Source organism: Pseudophryne corroboree, chromosome 1, assembly GCF_028390025.1.
Source record: "Pseudophryne corroboree isolate aPseCor3 chromosome 1, aPseCor3.hap2, whole genome shotgun sequence".
Taxonomy (NCBI): domain Eukaryota; kingdom Metazoa; phylum Chordata; class Amphibia; order Anura; family Myobatrachidae; genus Pseudophryne; species Pseudophryne corroboree.
Genome location: NC_086444.1, coordinates 457,767,626 through 457,794,289, shown reverse-complemented (window position 1 = coordinate 457,794,289; position 26,664 = coordinate 457,767,626). Strand labels below are relative to the sequence as shown.

The window sequence follows — 26,664 nt, the reverse complement described above, 5'->3', positions numbered from 1 at the left end:
GTGCTTGGTAAAATAATAATATTATTCTATCTACAGGACTTGGTTTCTAGCTGTGAGAAAAGCCGTGGTGGATAGTGGCTACTTATTTTGGATCAATGATGTATGAGACTAATGACAATGCACCCAGTACTGTGTTCAGAAGTGTTTATACATACACTAGCTGTTCTATCTGTTCTTCACATGGGAGTTTCTGATTTTCACGGTTGTAAATATAAATGAGTGTTAAAAATTTGGTAAATATATAGAGCTGTAAATCTGAGACCTCTTAATGTAAGTAAATATTAATCCATGGTTCTTGGCCTTACCCGAGGAGCACCCATAGCAGATACGGTAAAAAGTGACAGGACCATTCTTGTACTTTATTAAATTCTACACATTGGAGGTGCAATCCAAATTTTGATCTGATTGTCCGTTTGGGCGTTATCGTTCATGCAACGCAAGTCAATCATTGGTAACGACGTAATTATGTCAACCCCCCTTTCATCCCCTTAGGGGAGGTTTATTAAAAATTTAATTATGTAGTTTTCATATTTCCCACCTGAACAATACCTCTGTTACATTTCATCTTCCTAACATATAGGGAAGTAAGACAATTAGTTATGAGTGAGTGAGTGAGTGAGTGAGTGAGTGAGTGAGTGAGTGAGTGAGTGAGTGAGTGCTTTCACATTTATATATATACATACAGGTTCACTATGGTATGCCGGTGGTCGGGCTCCCGGCGACCAGCATACCGGTGCCAGGAGCCTGACCGCCGGCTTACCGACAGTGTGGCGAGCGCAAATGAGCCCCTTGCGGGCTCGCTGTGCTCGCCGCGCTACGGGCACGGTGGCGCGCTACTATTTTATTCTCCCTCCAGGGGGGTCGTGGACCCCCATGAGGGAGAATAAGTGTCGGTATGCCGGCTGTCGGGATCCCGGCGCCGGTATACTGTGCGCCGGGATCCCGTCAGTCGGCATACTGAAGACCACCCATACATACACAATGACAGCCTACACTGCAAATGTCACTATCTATACCAAACAAACTATACATAGATTTTATATGAACATACTACTATTTCAGACTTGAAATTGAACAAGCTGCCTGCTCAGGGCCGTCTTTGCGTATGGGCTCAATGGGCTCTTGCCCAAGGGCCCCAAGAGAATAAGGGCCCTAGGCTGATAGCTGAGGGTCTCCTCTTTCCAGGGGTACCAGATTTTTGAAAATCGGCCCTGGGGAACCGGAGATATCCGACTTGAAATCAGTGGTCCCCATCCAAGTCTGTTAACTGCTCTTCCAAACCCGATATTTCAGGTTCTGTCCGACTTAGAGTATTTCTAAGGGTATAAGCCAAAAGCTGTGACTCTCCCCTTTTAGTGGACACTGGCAGCTTGTTTCTACTATGCCCAGAACCAAAGATATCAGCCTTCCAGCAGATGGTCCCTGCTCCAGCTCCACATGACTAATATGCAGTTTTATATTTTCATTGGTGAATTGCTCTGGCTCCTGAACTCTGATCCTCAAGTCCCCAGAAGCTTCTGAAAGGTGAGACTCTCTAGTTTTTTTTATCCCATTCAAAGCTAAGAAATATATTTTCAGGAACTTGAGATATCTGCAGTCAAGCTAGCTGCCCTCCCACCGTAAAATGATAAATATTAAGCCCACTCCACTAGTCACCCCTCCCCTATGTATTAAACACCCCCTACAACCCTGGAAGTCATGTACCAGGGCCCCTTCATTCAGCCCAATGCCCCCTTCTACAGTTTAGCCCCATCTGTGCAGTAAAGGAGTAATTAGCAGAAATTACTGCTTCAGGTCCTATATGCTGAGCAGAAGATAGAATACCTCCTACTGCCCGCGGGACATCAAAGCTGCTGCTGATAGCTCCTCCCACCCCTACTGCTGGAGCATGGGTAGGGGGCCCAGTGCATTGCTGTGCCCAGGGGCCCACACTGCTGTTAAGACAGCTCTGTGCCTGCTCTCTCCCCTACATGCAACTCTTACCATGTATACAACCACCAGCCACAACTCACATGGTCATGAATTGCTGTGATATTGAGCATTTTCTGCTTCAAAATGTCCCATCATAGCAGTGGGAGGCATTAGCTAATGTTTATATACATACAACATCTTTTATCTCAGCAGGTGAAAAAAAATCAGGTTTAGTTATCTTCAGAACCTTTACTTCCTAGTGTGACAATGTTTACTTAAAACACATATCTGCTCTTATTTTTTAAGATTATAATATATGTTAATGCAGAAACTAGCCTGCTCTTTTTGTCATGTTACAGGCTATGTTTGAAAAATGTCAGCCAAGAGCTGATTGGTTGGTACTTTGAGGGTCATTCTGACCCGATCGCACGCTGAAGTTTATCGCAGCGGTATGTTCGGGTCAGAACTGCGCATGCGCCGGCGCCGTAGTGCACCGGCGCATGCCAGATGACTGAAGGCCGTCGCTGCGGTACGATCTCCTCTGCCTGATTGACAGGCAGAGGCGGTTGCTGGGCGGGGGGGGGGACGAAACGGCCACCGTTTCGTGGGCGCGGCCCGGCCAATGCAGGCGTGGCCGGACCATGCGGGGGGACGGGCTGCAGCGGCTGCGTGACGTCACATGCAGCTGCTGCGGGCCGGGGAGCGACAAGTAGCTCCCGGCCAGCACGCTAAAGCTGCGTTTGCACTTTTGCACTTCTGAAGGGGGGGGGGGGGGTAACCGGGACTGACACGTGGGGCAGGATAGCCCTGTGCTGGGCGGCCCCCTACATGTCTATGGACATGATCGTAGCCCTGCAATATTTTTCAGGGCTACGATCAACTCGGAATGACCCCCTTTATCTCTCTCCAAGATTTGATAAATCTCCCCATAGTACCAGGAAAGCTTGGTTACTCTTTGGCTGAAATATGCAGCTAGATACAATACCTTTTATTTTTTACAGAGAAGTATATCATCACTTCCCAAAAGAAGATGGTGGATGCGAATATTTGTGCACTCAGCAGCCACATAAGTGGAAATGTAATAAACACTTTGGGTGGTATCCTATTAGCAGTACTTTACCGCTGCTAATAGAATTGCTGGAGGCTATCCTATTAGCCCCGGTGCCAGCATCATTTTCTCCCGATGCCGGCACTTAAAGGGGATTTTGCTAATCCGCGATAAGGGGCCACCGGAGCTGTGATAACACATGGGATCGGGTTCATGCGATCCTGGGTCCAATTTCGGCTGATCTAAACAGCCTCTAATTGGATACCACGAAAATTACCATTGGTCATACATTGCGATATGCGGATCATTTTAATCGGTCAAAGCGGCATTGGGGCTAATAGGATACCGTCCTTCATCCGTAAAGTTAACATTTTGTACTCGACCCTCAGGTTCTAATCTAATAGGTGTCTCTATCAGTATCTCCCCTCCATTTTTGTATAAGTGAAAAAGACAGAAACTAATACCAACACAGAACTGGTCTCTATGATTCACGCAAAACAGAGCAGAACATTCACTGCTTTCCCCTATTCTGGTCCTATCATTTCTGTGTCTATAGAACACTTGCAATATTCTTTTGTTACATTACAGAGTTTTCCGGTGGGTGCTACTTTGTGTAGCAGCTTCTGCTAATCTTAGTACAGGAAGGTAAAAAGCAAATATTTACTACAAAGAGTCCCTGACCTCCAGGATTGTAGACTTCTAGTAATACATTAATACACTTCTTATTCACACTGCTTATGGTAATTTACAGTACTGTTAAGGCCAGTACTCACTGGCCGATGTCAGAGAGATGTGTGCTGAGCGAACCGCTCAGCACACATCTCTCCCGGCGCTCAGCACAGCGCGATCTGTGCTGAGCGTGCGGGGGGAGACGGGGGGGCCGCTCACTTCACCCAGCGGGTGAAGTGAGCGACCCGCTAGATTGGCCTGCATGCAGGCCAATCTACCAGCAGCGATAGCGATGCACGGGGCTGCGCATCGCTATCGCTGAGGGGGCTACACACGGAGCGATCGTGCTTAAAATCTAAGCAATCTAGTCAGATTGCTTAGATTTTAAGCAGCGATCGCTCCGTGAGTACCCCCCTTTAGTTAGCAAACGTAGATAAGATTGCTCCTAGAAATGCACATGAACAATACAGACATCTGGTTCTAGAACAAATCACTAAAAGAGTACAGTACGAGCACCAGTGTATCCAGGTGAGCTAAAATAATTACAAGGATACAGACTGAAAATTAAAATGGTCTGTCACAGCCATATAATGACTTTCTAGTAATGGGTGATGTTACCATTTACAATAATCCAAAATGTGCTTTTATTCTCTATAGAGAAAAAATAAGAATTTACTTACCGATAATTCTATTTCTCGTAGTCCGTAGTGGATGCTGGGGACTCCGTCAGGACCATGGGGAATAGCGGCTCCGCAGGAGACAGGGCACAAAAATAAAGCTTTAGGATCAGGTGGTGTGTACTGGCTCCTCCCCCTATGACCCTCCTCCAAGCCTCAGTTAGGATACTGTGCCCGGACGAGCGTACACAATAAGGAAGGATATTGAACCCCGGGTAAGACTCATACCAGCCACACCAATCACACCGTATAACTTGTGATCTGAACCCAGTTAACAGTATGACAACGTAGGAGCCTCTGAACAGACGGCTCACAACAAATAACAACCCGATTTTTTTGTAACAATAACTATGTACAAGTATTGCAGACAATCCGCACTTGGGATGGGCGCCCAGCATCCACTACGGACTACGAGAAATAGAATTATCGGTAAGTAAATTCTTATTTTCTCTAACGTCCTAAGTGGATGCTGGGGACTCCGTCAGGACCATGGGGATTATACCAAAGCTCCCAAACGGGCGGGAGAGTGCGGATGACTCTGCAGCACCGAATGAGAGAACTCAAGGTCCTCCTCAGCCAGGGTATCAAATTTGTAGAATTTTGCAAACGTATTTGCCCCTGACCAAGTAGCAGCTCGGCAGAGTTGTAATGCCGAGACTCCCCGGGCAGCCGCCCAGGATGAGCCCACTTTCCTTGTGGAATGGGCCTTGACAGATTTAGGTTGTGGCAAGCCTGCCACAGAATGTGCAAGTTGAATTGTGCTACAAATCCAACGAGCAATCGTCTGCTTAGAAGCAGGAGCACCCATCTTGTTGGGTGCATACAATATAAGCAGTGAGTCAGACTTTCTGACTCCCGCCGTTCTTGAAATATATATTTTCAATGCCCGGACCACGTCCAACAACTTGGAATCCTCCAACTCGTTAGTAGCCGCAGGCACCACAATAGGCTGGTTCAGGTGAAACGCTGACACCACCTTAGGCAGAAAATGAGGACGCGTCCGCAGTTCTGCCCTGTCCGTATGGAAAATCAGATATGGGCTCTTATATGATAAAGCCGCCAATTCTGATACTCTCCTGGCTGAAGCCAGGGCCAGTAGCATGGTTACTTTCCATGTGAGATACTTCAGCTCCACCGATTTGAGCGGCTCAAACCAATGGGATTTGAGAAAATCCAAGACTACATTAAGATCCCACGGTGCCACTGGGGGCACAACCGGGGGCTGTATATGTAGTACTCCTTTTACAAAAGTCTGGACTTCAGGAACTGAAGCCAATTCTTTCTGGAAGAAAATCGACAGGGCCGAAATTTGAACCTTAATGGACCCCAACTTGAGGCCCATAGACAATCCTGTTTGCAGGAAATGTAGGAATCGACCCAGTTGAAATTCCTCCGTGGGGGCCTTCCTGGCCTCACACCACGCAACATATTTTCTCCAAATGCGGTGATAATGTTGTGCAGTCACCTCCTTCCTGGCTTTTACCAGTGTAGGAATGACCTCTTCCGGAATGCCTTTTTCCTTTAGAATTCGGCGTTCAACCGCCATGCCGTCAAACGCAGCCGCGGTAAGTCTTGGAATAGACACGGTCCCTGCTGAAGCAGGTCCCGTCTTAGAGGTAGAGGCCACGGATCCTCCGTGAGCATCTCTTGAAGTTCCGGGTACCAAGTTCTTCTTGGCCAATCCGGAGCCACTAGTATCGTTCTTACTCCCTTCTGCCGTATAATTCTCAGTACTTTTGGTATGAGAGGCAGAGGAGGGAACACATACACTGACTGGAACACCCACGGTGTTACCAGAGCGTCCACAGCTATTGCCTGAGGATCTCTTGACCTGGCGCAATACCTGTCCAGTTTTTTGTTGAGGCGGGACGCCATCATATCCACCATTGGTTTTTCCCAATGGTTCACAATCATGTGGAAGACTTCTGGATGAAGTCCCCACTCTCCCGGGTGTAGATCGTGTCTGCTGAGGAAGTCTGCTTCCCAGTTGTCCACTCCCGGAATGAATACTGCTGACAGTGCTATCACATGATCTTCCGCCCAGCGAAGAATCCTTGCAGCTTCTGCCATTGCTGTCCTGCTTCTTGTGCCGCCCTGTCTGTTTACGTGGGCGACTGCCGTGATGTTGTCCGACTGGATCAACACCGGCTGACCCTGAAGCAGGGGTTTTGCCAGACTTAGAGCATTGTAAATCGCTCTTAGCTCCAGTATATTTATGTGAAGAGACATCTCCAGGCTTGACCATACTCCCTGGAAGTTTCTTCCTTGTGTGACCGCTCCCCAGCCTCTCAGACTGGCATCCGTGGTCACCAGGACCCAGTCCTGTATGCCGAATCTGCGGCCCTCTAACAGATGAGCACTCTGCAACCACCACAGAAGAGACACCCTTGTCCGTGGCGATAAGGTTATCCGCTGATGCATCTGCAGATGCGATCCGGACCATTTGTCCAGCAGATCCCACTGAAAAGTTCGTGCGTGGAATCTGCCGAATGGAATCGCTTCGTAAGAAGCCACCATCTTTCCCAGGACTCTTGTGCATTGATGTACAGACACTGTCCCTGGTTTTAGGAGGTTCCTGACAAGTTCGGATAACTCCCTGGCTTTCTCCTCCGGAAGAAACACCTTTTTCTGAACCGTGTCCAGAATCATTCCCAGGAACAGCAGACGTGTTGTCGGGGTCAACTGAGATTTTGGAAAATTCAGAATCCACCCGTGTTGTTGCAGCACTACTTGGGTTAGTGCTACTCCGTCCTCCAGCTGTTCTCTGGACCTTGCCCTTATCAGGAGATCGTCCAAGTAAGGGATTATTAATACGCCTCTTCTTCGCAGAAGAATCATCATTTCGGCCATTACCTTTGGTAAAGACCCGAGGTGCCGTGGACAATCCAAACGGCAGCGCCTGAAACTGATAATGACAGTTTTGCACCACGAACCTGAGGTACCCTTGATGTGAAGGGCAAATTGGGACATGCAGGTAAGCATCCTTTATGTCCAGGGACACCATAAAGTCCCCTTCTTCCAGATTCGCTATCACTGCTCTGAGTGACTCCATCTTGAACTTGAATTTTTGTATGTACAGGTTCAAAGATTTCAGATTTAGAATAGGTCTTACCGAGCCGTCCGGCTTCGGTACCACAAATAGGGTGGAGTAATACCCCTTTCCCTGTTGTAGGAGGGGTACCTTGACTATCACCTGCTGAGCAAACAGCTTGTGAATGGCTTCCAATACCGTCTCCCTGTCTGAGGGAGACGTTGGCAAAGCAGACTTTAGGAACCGGCGAGGGGGAGACTTCTCGAATTCCAACCTGTAACCCTGAGATACTACCTGCAGAATCCAGGGGTCCACCTGTGAGCAAGCCCACTGTGCGCTGAAATTCTTGAGTCGACCCCCCACCGTTCCTGAGTCCGCTTGTAAGGCCCCAGCGTCATGCTGAGGGCTTTGCAGAACCCTGGGAGGGCTTCTGTTCCTGGGCAGGGGCTGCTTGCTGCCCTCTCTTACCCCTTCCTCTGCCCCTAGGCAGATATGACTGTCCTTTTGTCCGCTTGTTCTTATAGGACCGAAAGGACTGCGGCTGAAAAGACGGTGTCTTTTTCTGTTGGGAGGGGGTCTGAGGTAAAAAGGTGGATTTTCCGGCAGTTGCCGTGGCCACCAGATCCGATAGACCGACGCCAAATAATTCCTCCCCTTTATACGGCAATACTTCCATATGTCGTTTGGAATCCGCATCACCTGACCACTGTCGCGTCCATAAACTCCTTCTGGCAGATATGGACATCGCATTTACTCTCGATGCCAGAGTGCAAATATCTCTCTGCGCATCTCGCATATAAAGGAAAGCATCCTTTAATTGCTCTATAGTCAATAAAATACTGTCCCTATCCAGGGTATCAATATTTTCAGTCAGGGAATCCAACCAGACGACCCCAGCACTGCACATCCAGGCTGAGGCGATGGCCGGTCGCAGTATAACACCAGTATGTGTGTATATACTTTTTAGGGTAGTTTCCAGTCTCCTATCTGCTGGATCCTTGAGGGCGGCCGTATCCGGAGACGGTAACGCCACTTGTTTTGATAAGCGTGTGAGCGCCTTATCCACCCTAGGGGGTGTTTCCCAGCGCGCCCTAACCTCTGGCGGGAAAGGGTATAATGCTAATAACTTTTTTGAAATTAGCATTTTTCTATCTGGGTTAAACCACGCTTCATCACATACATCATTTAATTCCTCTGATTCAGGAAAAACTACAGGTAGTTTTTTCACCCCCCACATAATACCCCTTTTTGTGGTACTTGCAGCATCAGAGATATGCAAAGCCTCCTTCATTGCCGTGATCATATAACGTGTGGCCCTACTTGAAAATACGTTTGTTTCATCACCGTCGACACTAGATTCAGTGTCTGTGTCTGGGTCTGTGTCGACCGACTGAGGTAAAGGGCGCTTTACAGCCCCTGACGGTGTCTGAGACGCCTGGGCAGGTACTAACTGGTTTGCCGGCCGTCTCATGTCGTCAACTGATTTTTGTAATGTGCTGACATTATCACGTAATTCCATAAACAAAGCCATCCATTCCGGTGTCGACTCCCTGGGGGGTGACATCACCATTATCGGCAATTGCTCTGCCTCCACGCCAACATCGTCCTCATACTTGTCGACACACACGTACCGACACACAGCAGACACACAGGGAATGCTCTTATCGAAGACAGGACCCCACTAGCCCTTTGGGGAGACAGAGGGAGAGTTTGCCAGCACACACCCAAGCGCTATAATATATATGGGAACAACCTTATATAAGTGTTGTTCCTTATAGCAGCTTAAATATATCCAGTATATCGCCAAAAAATGCCCCCCCTCTCTGTTTTACCCTGTTTCTGTAGTGCAGTGCAGGGGAGAGTCCTGGGAGCCTTCCTCACAGCGGAGCTGAGCAGGAAAATGGCGCTGTGTGCTGAGGAGAATAAGCCCCGCCCCCTATTTCGGCGGGCTTTCCTCCCGTGGATTTAGATAAGTGGCATGGGTTAAATACATACATATAGCCTTAATGGCTATATGTGATGTATTCTTTTGCCTTAAGGTAATAAAATATTGCTGCCCAGGGCGCCCCCAGCAGCGCCCTGCACCCTCCGTGACCGCTTGGTGTGAAGTGTGTGACAACAATGGCGCACAGCTGCAGTGCTGTGCGCTACCTTCATGAAGACTAAAAAGCCTTCTGCCGCCTGATTCCGGACCTTCAATCTTCAGCATCTGTAAGGGGGGTCGGCGGCGCGGCTCCGGGACGAACCCCAGGGCGAGACCTGTGTTCCGACTCCCTCTGGAGCTAATGGTGTCCAGTAGCCTAAGAATCCAATCCATCCTGCACGCAGGTGAGTTGAAATTCTCTCCCCTAAGTCCCTCGATGCAGTGAGCCTGTTGCCAGCAGGACTCACTGAAAATAAAAAACCTAAAAAACTTTTTCTAAGCAGCTCTTTAAGAGAGCCACCTAGATTGCACCCTGCTCGGACGGGCACAAAAACCTAACTGAGGCTTGGAGGAGGGTCATAGGGGGAGGAGCCAGTACACACCACCTGATCCTAAAGCTTTATTTTTGTGCCCTGTCTCCTGCGGAGCCGCTATTCCCCATGGTCCTGACGGAGTCCCCAGCATCCACTTAGGACGTTAGAGAAAACTGGTTAGAATCAGTGTGTCTGCTCCAGGACATGAATGTGTTTTGCATTGAAGACTGGTTATATTCCCAATGCATTCTATCATTTGCTAATTGCAGCCCATGTATGTAAAGCACGAAGGCTCATTGTGGAACTTATGCCAACTACTTTTACTGGACTTTCAGAAAATGATTATTTTGTGACAACACTTCTTACCTTGTTTTAGTATTATAGTCACTGTAAAAGATAACTCCACTTAAATGAAAATAAATCCTATCACTATTTTTTTAGTATCTGGCACCATGAGAAAAGGAGAATGTGCTGTGGTCACTAGGTTAAGACTCCACTAGGTTAAAGTAGCAAGCAATAATCACCCTTTTTTCAGAATTTTACCAAACAAAGGGTTATTACAGTATGTCTTCTCCAAAATGTACTAAATGTCAGTCACCTGACTGTTGTTTTAGTCACACCACCGCCATAGCCAGCTATGTTGGCAAAGCGTGAAGTCAACCCCTTATCTTGATGCCATACAGCCAGATAGGGAGCACAGGATGGGTGAGTTACCGTAAACCTCTCTGGGGACTCTCTTTGATTACATTGCTGTGCCTACTTATATCACACAGAGATAATGCAGCTCCCTGATTGGCACTACACAAGTTGATCATTTGGACCCCTTCAGACCCCTCCATTTGTCACAAAAAATAAATAAAAAAACAATTAGAGTGGTCTAGGGACCTCAGCTCCTACTGGGCCCTTGGCAGGATACAAGGCTGCCTAAAGGATTATCTGGGTCTAGCTGTACTGTGGAACATTATGTAAATCCCATTTTACCCACTATACAATATACAATACAGGTCTGTACTATTGCAAATGCCACAGAGGTGATAGCAGGGATGAAAGGATGAAAGGATAACTTTGATAACTTTGCACCTCATTATATTTTCTTTTATAAGATGCATGTACAATGGGGGTAATTCCAAGTTGATCGCAGCAGGAATGTTTTTACCAGTTGGGCAAAACCATGTGCACTGCAGGGGAGGCAGATATAACATGTGCAGAGAGAGTTAGAGTTGGGTGGGTTATTTTGTTTCTGTGCATGGTAAATACTGGCTGCTTTATTTTTACACTGCAATTTAGATTGCAGATTGAACACACCACACCCAAATCTAACTCTCTCTACACATGGTTCTGCCCAACTGCTAACCAAATTCCTGCTGCGATCAACTTGGAATTACCCCCCATATATGGTGCAGAAATGTATTTTGTGGCATTCTGGTGCAAAAGTGCAACTCTAATGAACTCCGCCGTTGGGTAGCAGATATAATAGCTATCAAATATAATAGCGATTAAGATTACCAATCATTTCAGGAGGCGTTTACGTTTAATTCATTCCTGCTGGCATTAAAATATATATTTTTTAAAATGTTAAAACCCATAAAAAAATATACAAAATAAAAGTAGGGAATTGTGCCACAAAACTGTTGTATTAGTTGTATAGCTCCACAAATTAGATATGTTGTCCAAGCGCATGAAGAGATATATTGAAATGTTAATTTGAAAAAAAAAAAAAAAGCTCAGAGTAAAGTTGGAATTATTTTTTTTGAGAACCCATTTAAAAGTGCTAACTGCAGTATTGAGAGTTTGAGGGGACTGCTAGATTTCCCCCATGCTACAATTCACTGTGGTGTCTGCAAACTATGTGGTCTGTCCCATACAAAGAAGTGAATGTTTGTTTGTTTGTTTGTTTGTTTGTTTGTTTGTTTGTTTGTTTGTTTTCATTTTAAGAAGCAAAAAAAATAAAAAATAATCCCAAACTAGGTGAAAAAATGCCAAACGCAGGGGCAAGAAATCTCCTTCCAGAAGATAAACATACTCCAGGAAAACAGTCCTGACTAATTACTTCCTTACCCAGCAATGCACTGGCCCGGACTACAGCACAGGCGATAGGATTGTGGCTGGAGAGCTACGGCAGTCTGTTAAAGGGGCAGAATGCAAAAACAAGGGGCCTGCAAATATCTCACGCTAGCGTTATTGCCTGATATTTGACAATTGCTCCTTACGAAACACAAGAAATCAGGGGCAGTTATGCTACATTAATCATATTTTCCAAAACTGCAAAATGCTGGGACACTTAAAGCAACAGTACCATAATACCACTTAGAATGTCACAAAAAAAGCTGTTGCAGGCTGGAAAACACAACAACACAGCAACACTCTAAGGCCTGCAAAAGAGAATTAGAACACAGGTTTTGTTTCTGCTTGACCAATACTAATAGGTATGTTAAGACTGCAATATCATGGAAAACACCAACTACTGTATGAGACCTGTAAAGCCATGTAAGATTGCAGCAAGCTGTACTATGTAAGGAAACTAGTGGTGTCTTAAAAGCATACAGCAAGATCATTGTCGTACATTTTCCTTAGTTGCACATAAGTGATGTCAGTGTAGTTGGGGAAAACTGAGCAAAGAATTAGGCTGACTGATGGACGTTACTAGATGTGTAAACAATGTCTCTGGCAGGGTTCCTATTCAGTGCACAGACAGAAGCAGGAACCCCACCATGTAGCTGGCTAAGCGGCTAATTCCGTAAGGATAGTAAATTCTGCTAATCAGCAGAATTTGCTATCCTTTTCCTAGCATGCTGGGGGCCGCCCATCGCAGGGCAAGGCCGCCCAGCATGCTGACCAGCGCCACTCCCCTTCAACAAGCAGAAATTGCGAGTGATCACAATTTCTGCTTGTTAGCAGAAATACTGGAAGCCTCCTGCCGGCGCAGCTTGGCTGCGCCCGCAGGAGACCGCCGCCTTCTTCCTGATCATGGCGGCCACCGTGATCATGCCAACAGCACGCCCCCATTCAGCCGACTACGCCCCCGTTCGTGCCACACCACCCTCGCAACACTCTGTCTCCACCCAGGAAACGGAGCATTCCCTTCCCCCCCCAGCCCACGACCACCTCTGCCTGATTGACAAGCAGAGGCGATCGCATTTTCTGCGCCCCCCCCCCCCCCCCCGCAGAAAGTGTGGGCGCATACGCAGGACGGGCGCTGTGCATAAGCCCGTGGGGCAATCGTAAAAATTCCGGTTGGATCGCAATTTGCGATCCAACCTGAATTAGCCTCTAAAGCAGGTGTTGACTGGGACAGCTACAAGTGACAGTTGATCCTACACATGGGTGAACACCAGCTCATTTTTAATGTTTGGAAGTTTGGACTGAAATGCTGGATAGGTATTTTAAAATAACTATTATCAACTAACCCTGCAAAATCCTTTAGATGTATTCAATACGTATAAATTACTTAGGAGCATGGTATCGTACATGTACAGATGGGTCCTCCGTTATCTTGGCTGTTTCTCTGTCTAGATGGAGGTTTAGTCACACCTAGGTGATAGCTTAGTTTGCTGAGTTTAATCACGTACAGGAGCGTTGAGGCACGACTAGATACTCAGCATGCAATACACATCTCCACCACTGGGTGGCTAATGCTCCACTAATCCAGTACTTTAGTTCGAATAGCGGTGGATTGATCTAAAGTACAAGCTCTGGCAAATGGTCAGTGATGACTGTAATGTTAATATACAGTCCTGTACTGCATACTGTACACATAGATGGTGACCAATGGTCGGACGGAGAGAGTGAAAAAAATATAAAAAGTTATACAGATGCAAATAAACGTGTTAAAACACTTAAAGTAGCTCATTGACGTTAAAGTATGTACAGTGCAGTGTATGTACAGTGCACTAAATACCGTGTTTTGCATTATGAGCATCCGAGTCCCCTAACGGCATAAACGAACACCAATGGGAAGGAATCGCTGCTTGCATTGCTTTTACACATGAACTTGTGTATCTTCCATGCAGCGACATGGGCAAGCGGTGAAGGCTCCAGCCTCCCACGTTGAGAGTCCCGGGTTCGATTCCCAAAGTACCAATCTATATATTTTTTTTCCTGACATTCACTTTATTATTATTTTTTCTTTCTGTGTAATCCATTGTAATACATTCAATGGAAGGGTGCACACAGGTTTCACATAAATCAGGGTACATCTGCATGAGCTTCTGATTCCGCTATCTAAAATACACAATGGTAATGAGCACATGTAGACATACCAATAAATATAAATGAGTGTATCCTGACGCAATTAACTGTTTGAGCAACACATTACTGTAGATCATCGTTGATAGATAATCTGTGTTGTACTTTATGAGAAGGGATCACTGCTACTGTACCATTTACACACCTACAGTATCAACGCGACTGCAGTTCTCTATGTGATTTTCATATACAGTATACTGTAGTATTGTATTGCACATTTATTGTAACCTGACCTCCCTCCCTCTCTACTGTACGAACTGTGTAGGCTGGCAGGGGAAAAGGGGGATGGGGGTAGGGGGTGGAAAATACCATGTTTTGCAATATGAGCATCCAATTCCCCTAACGGCATAAACTAACACCAATGGGAAGGAATAATTTGAACTGGTTTTCATGTGTAAAATGTTGGAGGGTATCGTATTGTGCATAGAGCTCGCCTATCCCTATCAACCCTGTGTATTTTAGCTTGGGTATTCAGACGCTCCTTCAGCATTGCACTGTAGCCTGCAAAACCTATGCCGTTGCTCACCCCATAGCTGAGGGCTGCCACAAGGCAGGGGATCACGGGTGCCGGACATTTTATCAACTTGGTGTGCGATCGAGTCCGGTGTATCATAATGTACATAGAGCTCGCTTATCCCTATCACCCCTGTATGTTTTAGCTAGTGTACTTAGACGCTCCTTCAGCATTGCACTGTAGTCTGCAAAATCTATGCCGTTGCTCACCCCATAGCTGAGCGCTGCCACAAGGAGGGGGGTGATGGGCGCCGGAAATCTTATCAACTTGGTATGCGATCGAGTCCGGTGTATCGTAATGTGCATAGAGCTCGCTTATCCCTATCACCCCTGTGTGATTAAGCCAGGGTATTCAAACACTCCTTCAGCATTGCACTGTAGCCTGCAAAACCTATGCCATCGCTCGCCTCATAGCTGAGTGCTGCCACAAGGTGGGGGGTCACAGGCATCGGACATTTTATCAACTTGGTATGCGATCGAGTCCGGTGTATCATAATGTGCATAGAGCTCGCCTAGCCCTATCGCCCCTGTGTATTTTGCTAGGGTATTCAGATGCTGATTCAGCATTGCCCTGTAACCTGCAAAACCTATGCAGTCGCTCGCTTGATAGCTGAGGGCTTCCATGAGGCAAGGGGTCACAGGTGGTAGCCATTTCAATCGAGTCTGGTCTGCTACAGAAATGTATGTGTACCATATGGTGCATAGAACCTTATCCTCGTAGCCGCTGTGTGTTTTATAGACTACAGCTGCTGCAGCTTTGCCGTGCTTTATGTAAAACTTGTGTGAAAATATAGTACAGTACAATAGTAACAAAAAGAAAAAATTAATAAAGTGTAAGGAAAAAATTAACACGCATTCGCACTTTGGGAATCGAACCCGGGACTCTAAGCATAGGAAGTGGCACACTTCACCACTTGGACACGTCGCCAAATGACAGATGCATAAGCCCACTGGTTTTGATTATGCCGTAATGGGTACGGGATTTGGACGCTAACATACAATATCCCTAACATCAATAGACCACACTGTACCTGTAACACGTTCGTTTGCGTCTGTATACACTACTGGTTTTATTTGTTGATTTGTCTTCGGGACTTGCACGCTCACATATTCCTAACGTCAATGGACTATACCGTGGCTTTATCACGTTCATTTGCGTCTGTATATACTGTACTACTGTATTTACGTCTGTATACTGTAATATACTGTATGACATACTGTAGCATATTGTAGCGTAATGAGACGCACCACAGTAAAGTAGTTCTATGTATTTCGGTATTGTATTTCAATAGAGACCACACGCATGCGCAGTGGTGACTTTAATAAGCGACATCTGGTGGATGATCGCAGGTATTACATTTAAAGGTAACGCCAAACGCTTTGTGTGCCTCCCTATGACTAGGCGCGCCACATTACGACTAGGCACGCCTCCCTACGACTAGGCGCGCCTCATTGCGCCCAGGCACGCTGTGTATGCCCGATCGCGACTAACGCCTCAGCCAGCCAAGAAAACGGAGGCTGCATCTGTATGTGATCCTTTGTGGGACTTTGTATTATGTTTCCATTTGTCTGGAGTTGGTGAGACACTGTGATGTTTCCCATAGCTCCTGTGTATCCTGAGTACAAGAGAAGAATGTAAAATGATTTAAATTGTTCTAAGCTTGCTTAAGTATGCCATCTGTTTTGTTTTGTATAAGTCGATCAGTAACGTCATTTAATTTTCATTTTCTAAATGTTCACTACTTTAGAAAGCATTAACTTTATGAGTGTGTTATTTCCATTTACTTTATTTTCACTTTTATATTTATGTGTTTACATTTTATAGTCTGTGTGTACACACTGTATGAAGGAAAAGCCTTCAATGGCAACTAGTGCGTATCGAAACATATTTGGGGTTAGGTGCTCGGTTTCCAGAACATTGTGGTTATGGGTGTTAAAAAGTTGGACTGCGCTTGTCTGCAGACAAGTTAGTGAAACCTCAGCCTCACAGCTCTGAATGTGGTCTGTATCACACTGTCTCAGAGTCTAGGCTGCTCTCTGCTATGCCTGCGAGAGGAGGCCCAACTGTCACCACTACTGCTCTGAGTAACATCTCACATTTATCATGCTGCAATAGACACTACAATGATACAATGTAACATGCATGTATAGCAAATAAGCAGAGACAAAATACTATAAAGCATGTTGCTCTGAATGAATATAAAGTTGTATACAGGTTGAATATCCCTTATCCAAAATGCTTGGGACCAGAGGTATTTTGGATATGGGATTTTTCCGTATTTTGGAATAATTGCATACCATAATGAGATATCATGGTGATGGGACCTAAATATAAGCACAGAATGCATTTATGTTACATATACACCTTATACACACAGCCTGAAGGTCATTTTAGCCAATATTTTTTATAACTTTGTGCATTAAACAAAGTGTGTGTACATTCACACAATTCATTTATGTTTCATATACACCTTATACACACAGCCTGAATGTCATTTAATACAATATTTATAATAACTTTGAGTATTAAACAACGTTTGTGTACATTGAGCCATCAAAAAACAAAGGTTTCACTATCTCACTCTCACTCAAAAAATTCCATATTTCGGAATATTCCGTATTTCGGAATATTTGGATATGGGATACTCAACCTGTATACGTTTTCAATTACCAGTAGTTAAGCTATGCCCAAGTATTAAAGCTGCACTACATGGGCATGATCTGGATGAATTAGCTACATGCAGGGCTGGACTGTCCCACAGAGAGAACAATTGTATACCATATTGTATATTAAATTGTATACCATATTGTAATAATAATAGCAGCGAGTGTATACAGTAATTGTGTATTCCACGGTGCAGTTCCAGCTGCCTTACACCTAGAGCAGGTATGGGATTTGTTGATAATTGCTGTCATACTGCTGGTTACTCAGATACAGTATAACATCATTTGATTTAGGAATAGCTGGATGTATTCTGTATGTCCAACAAACATCAGATGGCGCTACAACTGTTCTATTAATCATGAGTATCTTATAGAAATGTGTTTCACTTACCCCTAGGAGTTGGTACAAGCCTGTCATGGTTATCCACTTGTCCCAAAGGCTCATTTGAATTTGGTAAATCAATTTCACCTGCAATATAAAAGATAATGTGGTAATCAGTTGATACACAAAATATTTACTGTACATACAAATGCATCATTTTAAGTACAGTAGTAGAATATCAAGAAAGGTTATGACTGGAACTTTGTGGGCCTCACAGCAACATTTTGAAGGGGTCCCTGTTCTAATATTTCAAAAGTGAAATCTATCTCTGCAACGTTTTTTCATTTTATGCACCATAATAGTGGTATAGTTAATATTATTCCTTAGAGTGGTGCCCTAATTCACATCATGTCACAATTCACATTATGCCACAGTACATCCAGTTCACATTATGCCACGCAATGACCCCAAGTTCACATTATGCCACATTGGTGGGCTCTTGCTTTCTGTACTCTTCTCTGACACCCTAGCTTGACAGATGGCGATTACCTGCCACATTGTACCATTATACGTAAGCTGCTGGCTCTGCTTTGGTATGAAATGCCGGTGGTTGGGATGCAGACGGTCACATGACCGACCACGGCATTCCGACAGTGAGAATCCCGACACTTGATGGGGGTAAGTATTTTTCCCCTCTCCCCTCCCCTAACCCTCTGGGGGTGTCGGCTAGTGTTAACCCTCCGGGGGTGTCGGCTACGGCCATCTCTCTGGGGGGGGGGGGGGTGGCGTCTATGGCTAACCGCCACCTAGTACCTAACCCTAACCCCCCCCCCCCCCCAGTGCCTAATCCTAAACCTCCCAGGCCCTAACCATAACCTCCACCCTTTCGCAATGTCTGCTGTCCTGTTACCGGTATCGGTCTCCTGAGGGGTGTCAGGATTCCAGCATCGGTCACATGACCGCTGAACGCCAGGCTGCCAAATGCATCCCATCTTGGGGAACACTGGTCTTCCCAGCAGCGTTTGGTGTTGTGAGCTATGAGTAGGAGAGGCAGTCCCCAGAGACATTTCGGATCCCATTGCAACAGAATCCCCTGCACCCACTATAGTTATGCACTGAAATTAAAGTCAAAACCAATGTAAGAGCCAAATTTTACACCATGGGGAGCCAAAGTCTGCAGGAACATGCATAAATGTGATAACTGCAAGAAGTCTTGTCCCCTATGCATAGCATCTCAATTGCTCTGCTGTAGCTCCAAAGTACTTGTATAAACAATGGTAAAGTTGTCTATATATTCATTATGTCATATAGTACTGCTATATTTTGCAGTGTTTTACAGAGATTAACAGTAATTTACATATAACCAGCATGTTAGCTTTATGTATTGCCATAGAAAATAAATTCATCTGATCACTACCACAGTGATAAGGTGACAAACATTGTGTACAATGCAAATGAGTGTCAAAAATGGCTTAAGAATAATTCACTGAAATATTGCATATGCCATTTTGGAACACGTATTTGCTCTGGGACCACTCACAGCTTTACCTAGTACTGTGTGTGACCACAAACAGCATAATCTTGGCGCTAACAGGCCACAGCTGCACATGACTTCCATAAAGCACTGGAAACTGGAATAGCACATGATGTGATGGATTTGCTCCCAGCACTGTCTTCAATGAAATACCTATATTTAAGCTGCTTAATTACTACTGCAACCTAACACCACACAGACTGTGAATACTGTGTTGCAAAGCTGACCCTTAACACTGCTGAGGTTATGGTTTCTTAAGACCTTTGACATATCTATTCCACAGACTTTGTTAGCAATGTCCCAGACTGAAAAGCAAGGAACGCGTGACAATAGCAGGAGTTAATCTACATTCATATAAAATGATGAACAGGGAACTGACTAAATGCAGATTTCATGCTGAGGAGTTCTGACCATAATGAGTTGCTGCCCCATTACCTGGATTGGAATGCTTGCTCAGGCTCATTAAAACCAATCCAGCCTGTTAAATATACGTCTATTCACATTCTAATTTTGATTTTGTGCATTCACTAATTTCTGCAGTGCCATAGAGCTTTCAGGCTCAGGCTTTGCTGTTGGCCTGGCCGAAGTGTTCTACTGTTACATGAAAACATTTGTAATCAATTTCAGGATTGCTTTCTTTGGCCAGCTATAAAACTGTTTATTTTCACAATGTAATGGCACAGTACTTAGGAAAAAAGTACTTGCTCTAGCATAACTACAATGGGCACATTGTGCACTGAGGCAAATACGTGTAAGTGGTGGTTTAAAAATACATTCTGTGTACCCATGGGTAGGCTCTTAAGAATTCTGGCTACAACGTAAAACGAATCGATGCATGCAAGGCAGCCCTTATTGAATAACGACGACTGGTTTAATCATTACAGCATATCTGAAAATCCGATGAATGATTGGCAATAAGAAGTAACTTCTACATAACGAGTACATAATATACATTTATGTTTTCATTTAAGCAACTGACGTGCTTGTAAAGCTCTGTTTATAGATGACTATTGGAGCATACTGGTTACATTTTAATAACATCATTATTTGCCATTGATTTTCCAGGCAAAGACTGGAAATACAGAACTTAAAAGCTAAAAATATGAATATGTTTAAAGAAATGAAGTTAAGTACATACATTTTGCATTTTATTTAATAAGAGTAATTTGATTCTTTTGAGTGTATATACTGTAGGGTTTGTTTGAATATTTATAATACATGGCTAATGGTGTTCACCCAGGTTGCGTTGAGTGTTAGTGTGTTGTGCATACAAAGAGCAAATGAAATTAATAGTATTAATATAAGACAATGTTAATGCTTTCTTTCCATACATCATGATATAAAAATTTGAGATTGAAAACTCGTAAAAGAGTGTAATATGTGTATGCTTTAGAGCAGGGGTATCCAACTCCGGTTAAGTAATTAGCTTCATCTGTGGATCTTTTAAAATGTGTCAGTGAATAATGACTGCACCTGTGCACCAGCTAGGTGAGCTGGAAAACGTGAACTGTTGGTAGCTCTCGAGGACCAGGGTTGGCTACCACTGCTTAAGAGGGGTATTTCCCAAAGGTTGGAGAGAGATAAAATTGTGTGAGACAAAGTACCAACCAATCAGCTCCTGTCATTTTTCAAACACAACCTGTAACATGTAAGGCAGATGCTGATTGGCTGGTACTTTATCTCTTACAGTATTATCTCTCCAATCTTTGAGAAAATAAATAAATATGTATTGCTCTTTATAGGGATTTACTTTTTCAATGCAAGGATGTTTGATAGATATTCAAATAAATATGACAATATGTAGTGAACAACCTCTGAATAATTTTCTCACTAACCAAAACTGTTCTGCAGTTCTGCCTCTACAACAGCCATGCAGCCAATATAGGGGCTTATTCCGAGTTGATCGCACGTATCAACTTTTTGCTGCTCGTGCGATCAATTAGACCAGGCTTTCCCAACCACGGTCCTCAAGGCACACCAACAGTGCAGGTTTTAGTGATATCCAGGCTTCAGCACAGGTGACTTAATTAGTAGCTCAGTTATTTTGATTTAACCATCTGTGCTGCAGCCTGGATATCACTAAAACCTGCACTGTTGGTGTGCCTTGAGGACCGTGGTTGGGAATGCCTGAATTAGACGCTGCCTATGGGGGAGTGTATTTTGGCATAGCAAGGCTGCGATCGCTTGTGCAGCCCTGCTATGCTAAAAAAGTTTTGTGCAGACCAAGACTAGCCCTGCAGTTACTTACCCTGTGCGATGGATCCAGCGATGAAGGTCCTGGAATTGACATCAGACAACCGCCCTCCAAACGCCTGGACATGCCTGCGTTTTCGGTTCTCTACACCCTGAAAACGGTGAGTATCCGCACTCGGAACGCCTCCCCGCTGTCAATCTTTTTTGCGATCGCGCTAGCGATCACTTTCTTGTTTTTCCTGGTCGTTGTCCGGCGACGGTTGTCTCTGGGCAATGACACGCGTGCACATTGCGGGCACCACTCATGCGCATTTCCAACCCGCTCGCACCGCAGCGATGAACCGTTTAATATATTTCACTGTGTCTGGCTGCTCTGGTAAACCTAATTATCCCTACTACCCTAAAACGTCAGTCCTACTTTCCATTGTATATAAACACACTTTAAACATGTTATCAGGTTGTCCTTCAAAGACAAATCATCCCACCAGTGGCAGTACTGCACAAGTTGTTTTATCTTTATCTGGTTGACCCTTTAGTATTTAGAACAACACTGACAATCCCCTAGCATAAATCTTCACTTCTCAGAAATCTTCAGCAGAGGTCATTTCATTCATTCCTCCTCCTTTGAAATGGCAATGTATGCAGCTGTCTCACCGCCCTAGTGCTAACATGATGCTTCCACAAGAGAAAGGACCAACTAATTGCATCTGTGCATTTAATTAAACTCTATTGGCATTCAGAGAAGTGTATTCAGTACCTTCTGTTCTGTGTATTTGATCCTTATATATAAGTTCAATTGCTCTTGAATTTTTCTTAAATTAGCCATGTAATTAGCCTTTTCTCAGCTCTACTTGGGATCTGGCAAACTAAAGCTGGGTACACATTAAGACAATTTTTTGAACGATGTGCCAATTTCTGATGGATCGGAATGAGAAATGGTTCACATTGTCATATGTGTGTGCACTATTGTGCAGTCCCGCGGGATGTCCGTCGCATCTTCAGATCTGTACATGTAGCCCTATCTGAAGATGTGGCTGAGTGACGACCCCATGCATTTGGATGGCGGGAGAACAATATATCATGCGGTTGTTCCCCAGATCGTGCAGTGTGTACGGTCCGCACAGTATGTCATTCCGTCGCATCTGCCATCGGCTGGGTACACAGGTCGTCTAATGTGTACCCAGCTTAAGCAATCTGCTTTCCAATCCATGAATGAATATCATAACGTATGTTTACTTTTCTGCATCTACCACAAAACATAATACTAATTATAATAATTATAACAGTAATAAAATGAACCTCACATTCCTTCAAAATATATCAACATACATCATATTGAATCCCAAACCACTGGATGTATTCTGTGTAATAAATCATTATTAAATACAATTCAAAGTCCCATGATTTTAAGATTTTCTTTCACAGTTTTAATGGCAGTGAGTGAGTAAACATTTATTAAGTCTCTCTTTTTTTTATTCTGTGGGAATACCTCAAAGCAACACAACAAACATGTGGAGAACACATGTCAGGACCCGTACTAGTAGTATCTACCATGGGTATAGTTGGACCCTTGCAATTAAAGCAAGCAAGGGTATATCTATCATAGGTGCAGGGAGTGCAGCTGCTATGGGGCCCAGAGCTGAGAGGAGCCACCTTCCCTGTCAGAGTTACATGTGTTATATACAAGGGCGTAACTGCCATAGCTTACCCTCCAACTGTACCTTTTTGGCAGGTACAGTACCTTTTTTTAATGGTCCGTACCGATTTTTGGCTCTCCAAACTTCCATTGAAAGTATAGGAAAAGGGGCGTGGCCATGCCCCCCTTTTACCCGTGACCACGCCCCCTTTTAAAATGTGTGCCGATTTACCAGTGCTGGTGGCTGCCAATCATAAAATATATGGACAAACAAAAGTACAACCCTGTCCACCACCATTAAACTGAACCTTAAGATGACAGCCTCAGTGTACTTAATTTAATAATTTGTTGCTGAATTTCTCAATAAGAAACCTTTAGCTTAGGGGTGCTGTGATAAAAATGCTGATGCTGTATGGTGCCGTGATTTAAGAAAATTTGGGAAACACGGACTTCTGCAGTTATAATGGCCATAAAAGCAAAACCGGCTGGACCCAAAGGTTTGGTGTCACTTTAAACCAGGGGTGGGGAACCTTTTTTCTACCGAGGGCCATTTGGATATTTATAAAATCCTTCGGGGGCCATACAAGTCTGCCCCCGCGCGCGCCAAAAAAATGGGTGTGGCCAGTTAAAATGGGACGTGATACACATATGCCCCCAATAGTGCCCCCATATGCCAGATCCACAATTGCCCCCACAGTGCCAGGTATACAAATGCCCCCACAGTGCCAGGTATACAAATGCCCCCACAGTGCCAGGTATACAAATGCCCCTCACAGTGCCAGGTATACAGATGCCTCCACAGTGCCAGGTATACAAATGCCCCCACAGTGCCAGATATACAAATGCCCCCACAGTGCCAGGTATACAGTTGTCCACACAGTGCCAGGTATACAGATGCCCCCACAGTGCCAGGTATACAAATGCCCCTCACAGTGCCAGGTATACAGATGTCCCCACAGTGACAGGTATACAGATGTCCCCACAGTGCCAGGTATACAGATGCCCCCACAGTGCCAGGTATACAAATGCCCCCACAGTGCCAGGTATACAGATGTCCCCACAGTGCCAGGTATACAGATGCCCCCACAGTGCCAGGTATACAGATGCCCCCACAGTGCCAGGTATACAGATGTCCCCACAGTGCCAGGTATACAGATGCCCCCACAGTGCCAGGTATACAAATGCCCCTCACAGTGCCAGGTATACAGATGCCCCCACAGTGCCAGGTATACAGATGCCCCCACACTGCCAGGTATACAAATGCCCCTCACAGTGCCAGGTATACAGATGCCCCCCCACAGTGCCAGGTATACAGATGCCCCCCCGTCCCCGTCCCCCCGTCCCGCTTACCGCTCCTTTCGGCGGGGACACGGAGGAGAGCGCGGCTATGTTGGGCGGCGGCGTGTAAGACTTGAAACCAGCCGCCGGTTCGAGAGCCAATCAGAGCTCGCGGACCGGCAGCCGCGGCTCCTGATCGGCTGCCGGTCCGCGAGCTCTGATTGGCTCACGAACCGGCGGCTGGTTTCAAGTCCTACACGCCGCCGCCCGACAATAGCCGCGCTCTCCTCCGTGTGGTGACAGCTGAGACACGCTGCCGCCGGACTGTGCGGTGGTGTGTCTCACTGAGAGGAGCGGGTGGGCCGGACCAAACGGCTTCGCGGGCCTTATACGGCCCGCGGGCCGGAGGTTCCCCACCCCTGCTTTAAACAAAGGGGAGGAGATGATGTTATAAGTGAGGGGAGAAAAGCACAAGAGGGAATAATATATACATTTAAATATATACCCTATTTCTGTACTGTATATATTTGCATATATAGGGCCAGATGTACTAAGCCTGAAAAGTGATAAATATCACTGTGATAAAGCACCAGCCAATCGGCTCCTAACTGTCATTTTTCAAACACAGCCTGTAACATGGCAGTTAGGAGCTGATTGGCTGGTGCTTTATCACAGTGATATTTATCACTTTTCAGGCTTAGTACATCTCCCCCAATGTGTGTTACCACATTGCTTGCAGATTTGAAATTAACAATTATCCATAAAGTGCCACATGTAACTAAACTGTCATGAAAACAACAATTGCAGCTTATGTTTGAGATAACTAGTAGTGTGCCATTTAAGTATAAAAAATTAATAAAAGTTTTTCCATGCTTCCTCCACTTGTAAGTGAGCACAGAAAACAGTGTGAGCTGTATATAAAGTAAGAGATGTCTGCTAGGGATGGCCATTGGTGGGTTACCCATCCATGGTCACCATTAATGGTAACATTGATGGTGTGAAACCATCTGCAAGGGAACCATCACCCACCGATGGTCACACCTACTTTACTATTCAATATGCCATGGGCCAAGGAGAGCTCGGGGCAGAGCTTCACAGGAGTGTTGGGGGCGGAGCTAAACTCTGTGTCTCGACAGCTAGAGGAAAAAAAAATTCGGTAGCTGTGTATCATTGATGGTGGGGAACCATCTGGTTCTCCCATGTCGATGGGAAAACTATTCTACATTGGCAACAGACTTTCAATGATTTTGAACCATCAATGGCCGATGGCCATTATTATTATTATTATTACATTTTATTTATAAGGCGCCACATGTGTTTCGCAGCGCCGTACAAAGGACAGTACAGGGGACAAAACATTGCATTACAGTAAATAAATAACAGAAATAGAGTAGAGGTAACAGAGCACCACACATTCTCAAGACATAGTACAGCTAAGATGTAAGTATTGAGGGAGTGATCATCGTACTACTAGAGGCTGGTGGTCATAGATGGAGATGAGCCTTTACTAGCAGGATAAAGATGGTCGTTGAGTAGGGGAGAGCTGTGAGTGAAATGTGTTGAGACGAGGGCTTAGATAACAAGAGGAAAGAGGGCCCTGCTCTGAAGAGCTAACAATCTATTGGGGAGGGGCGACAGACAGATGACAAGAGGTGCAGGCAAGTTGGAGGTAGCCTGATGGCAGTATGCAAGCAAAGCTGAGATGTTCACGGCATGAGGCAGGGGGGGTGGAGGCACGGCTTCAGCTCTGGGTTATGCATCAGAAGGGTACGCTTTGATGAATAGGTGGGTTTTTAGTGCCCGTTTGAAGCTTTGCAAGGTTGGGGAGAATCTAATGGAGCGGGGGAGTGCGTTCCACTGAAGGGGTGCAGCACGGGCAAAATCCTGAACTCGTGCATGGGAAGCAGTAACCAGGGCGGTGGAGAGGCGACGGTCATTAGTCGACCGTAGGGGGCGGGAGGGAGTATGAAGGGAAAGGAGGTTGGAGATGTAGGGAGCAGTGGAATTAGAGATGGCCTTGTATGTGAGGGTGAGGAGTTTGAAGAGGATTCTGTAGGGGAATGGGAGCCAGTGTAGATTTTGTTGAAGGGGAGTGGCAGATGTGGTGCGGCGTGAGAGAAAGATGAGCCTAGCTGCGGAGTTCAGGACAGATTGGAGGGGAGCAAGATGGGAGCAAGCGAGGCCAGTGAGGAGGACATTGCAGTAGTCAAGTCGTGAGATGACCAGTGAGTGGATGATGAGTTTAGTTGCACTCTGGGAGAGATATGGCCTGATACGAGCAATGTTGCGTAGCTGGAAACGACAGGATTGTGCCAGAGCTTGGATGTGGGGTGCAAAGGAGAGGGAGGAGTCAAGAGTGACGCCCAGGCAGCGGAGTTGGGGAACGGGGGAGATGGTGGTGTTGTCAACAATGATGGAGATATTGGTCGGGGGTGTTGCTCTGGATGGGGGGAAGATGATGAGTTCCGTTTTGTCCATGTTGAGCT

The 26,664-nt window shown here is 45.4% G+C and overlaps 1 protein-coding gene across 2 annotated transcripts in view; it reads right to left on the bottom strand.

The window, feature by feature from the left end:
- The window catches only part of ROR2 (receptor tyrosine kinase like orphan receptor 2), a 298,198-nt gene that overhangs the window by 118,132 nt on the left and 153,402 nt on the right, over positions 1-26,664 (bottom strand). For both annotated transcript variants that reach the window (XM_063913671.1, XM_063913670.1), the window contains exon 2: positions 17,607-17,684. In XM_063913671.1, coding sequence (XP_063769741.1) covers positions 17,607-17,684 — 78 coding nt within the window. The remainder of the gene's footprint in view (positions 1-17,606; positions 17,685-26,664) is intronic.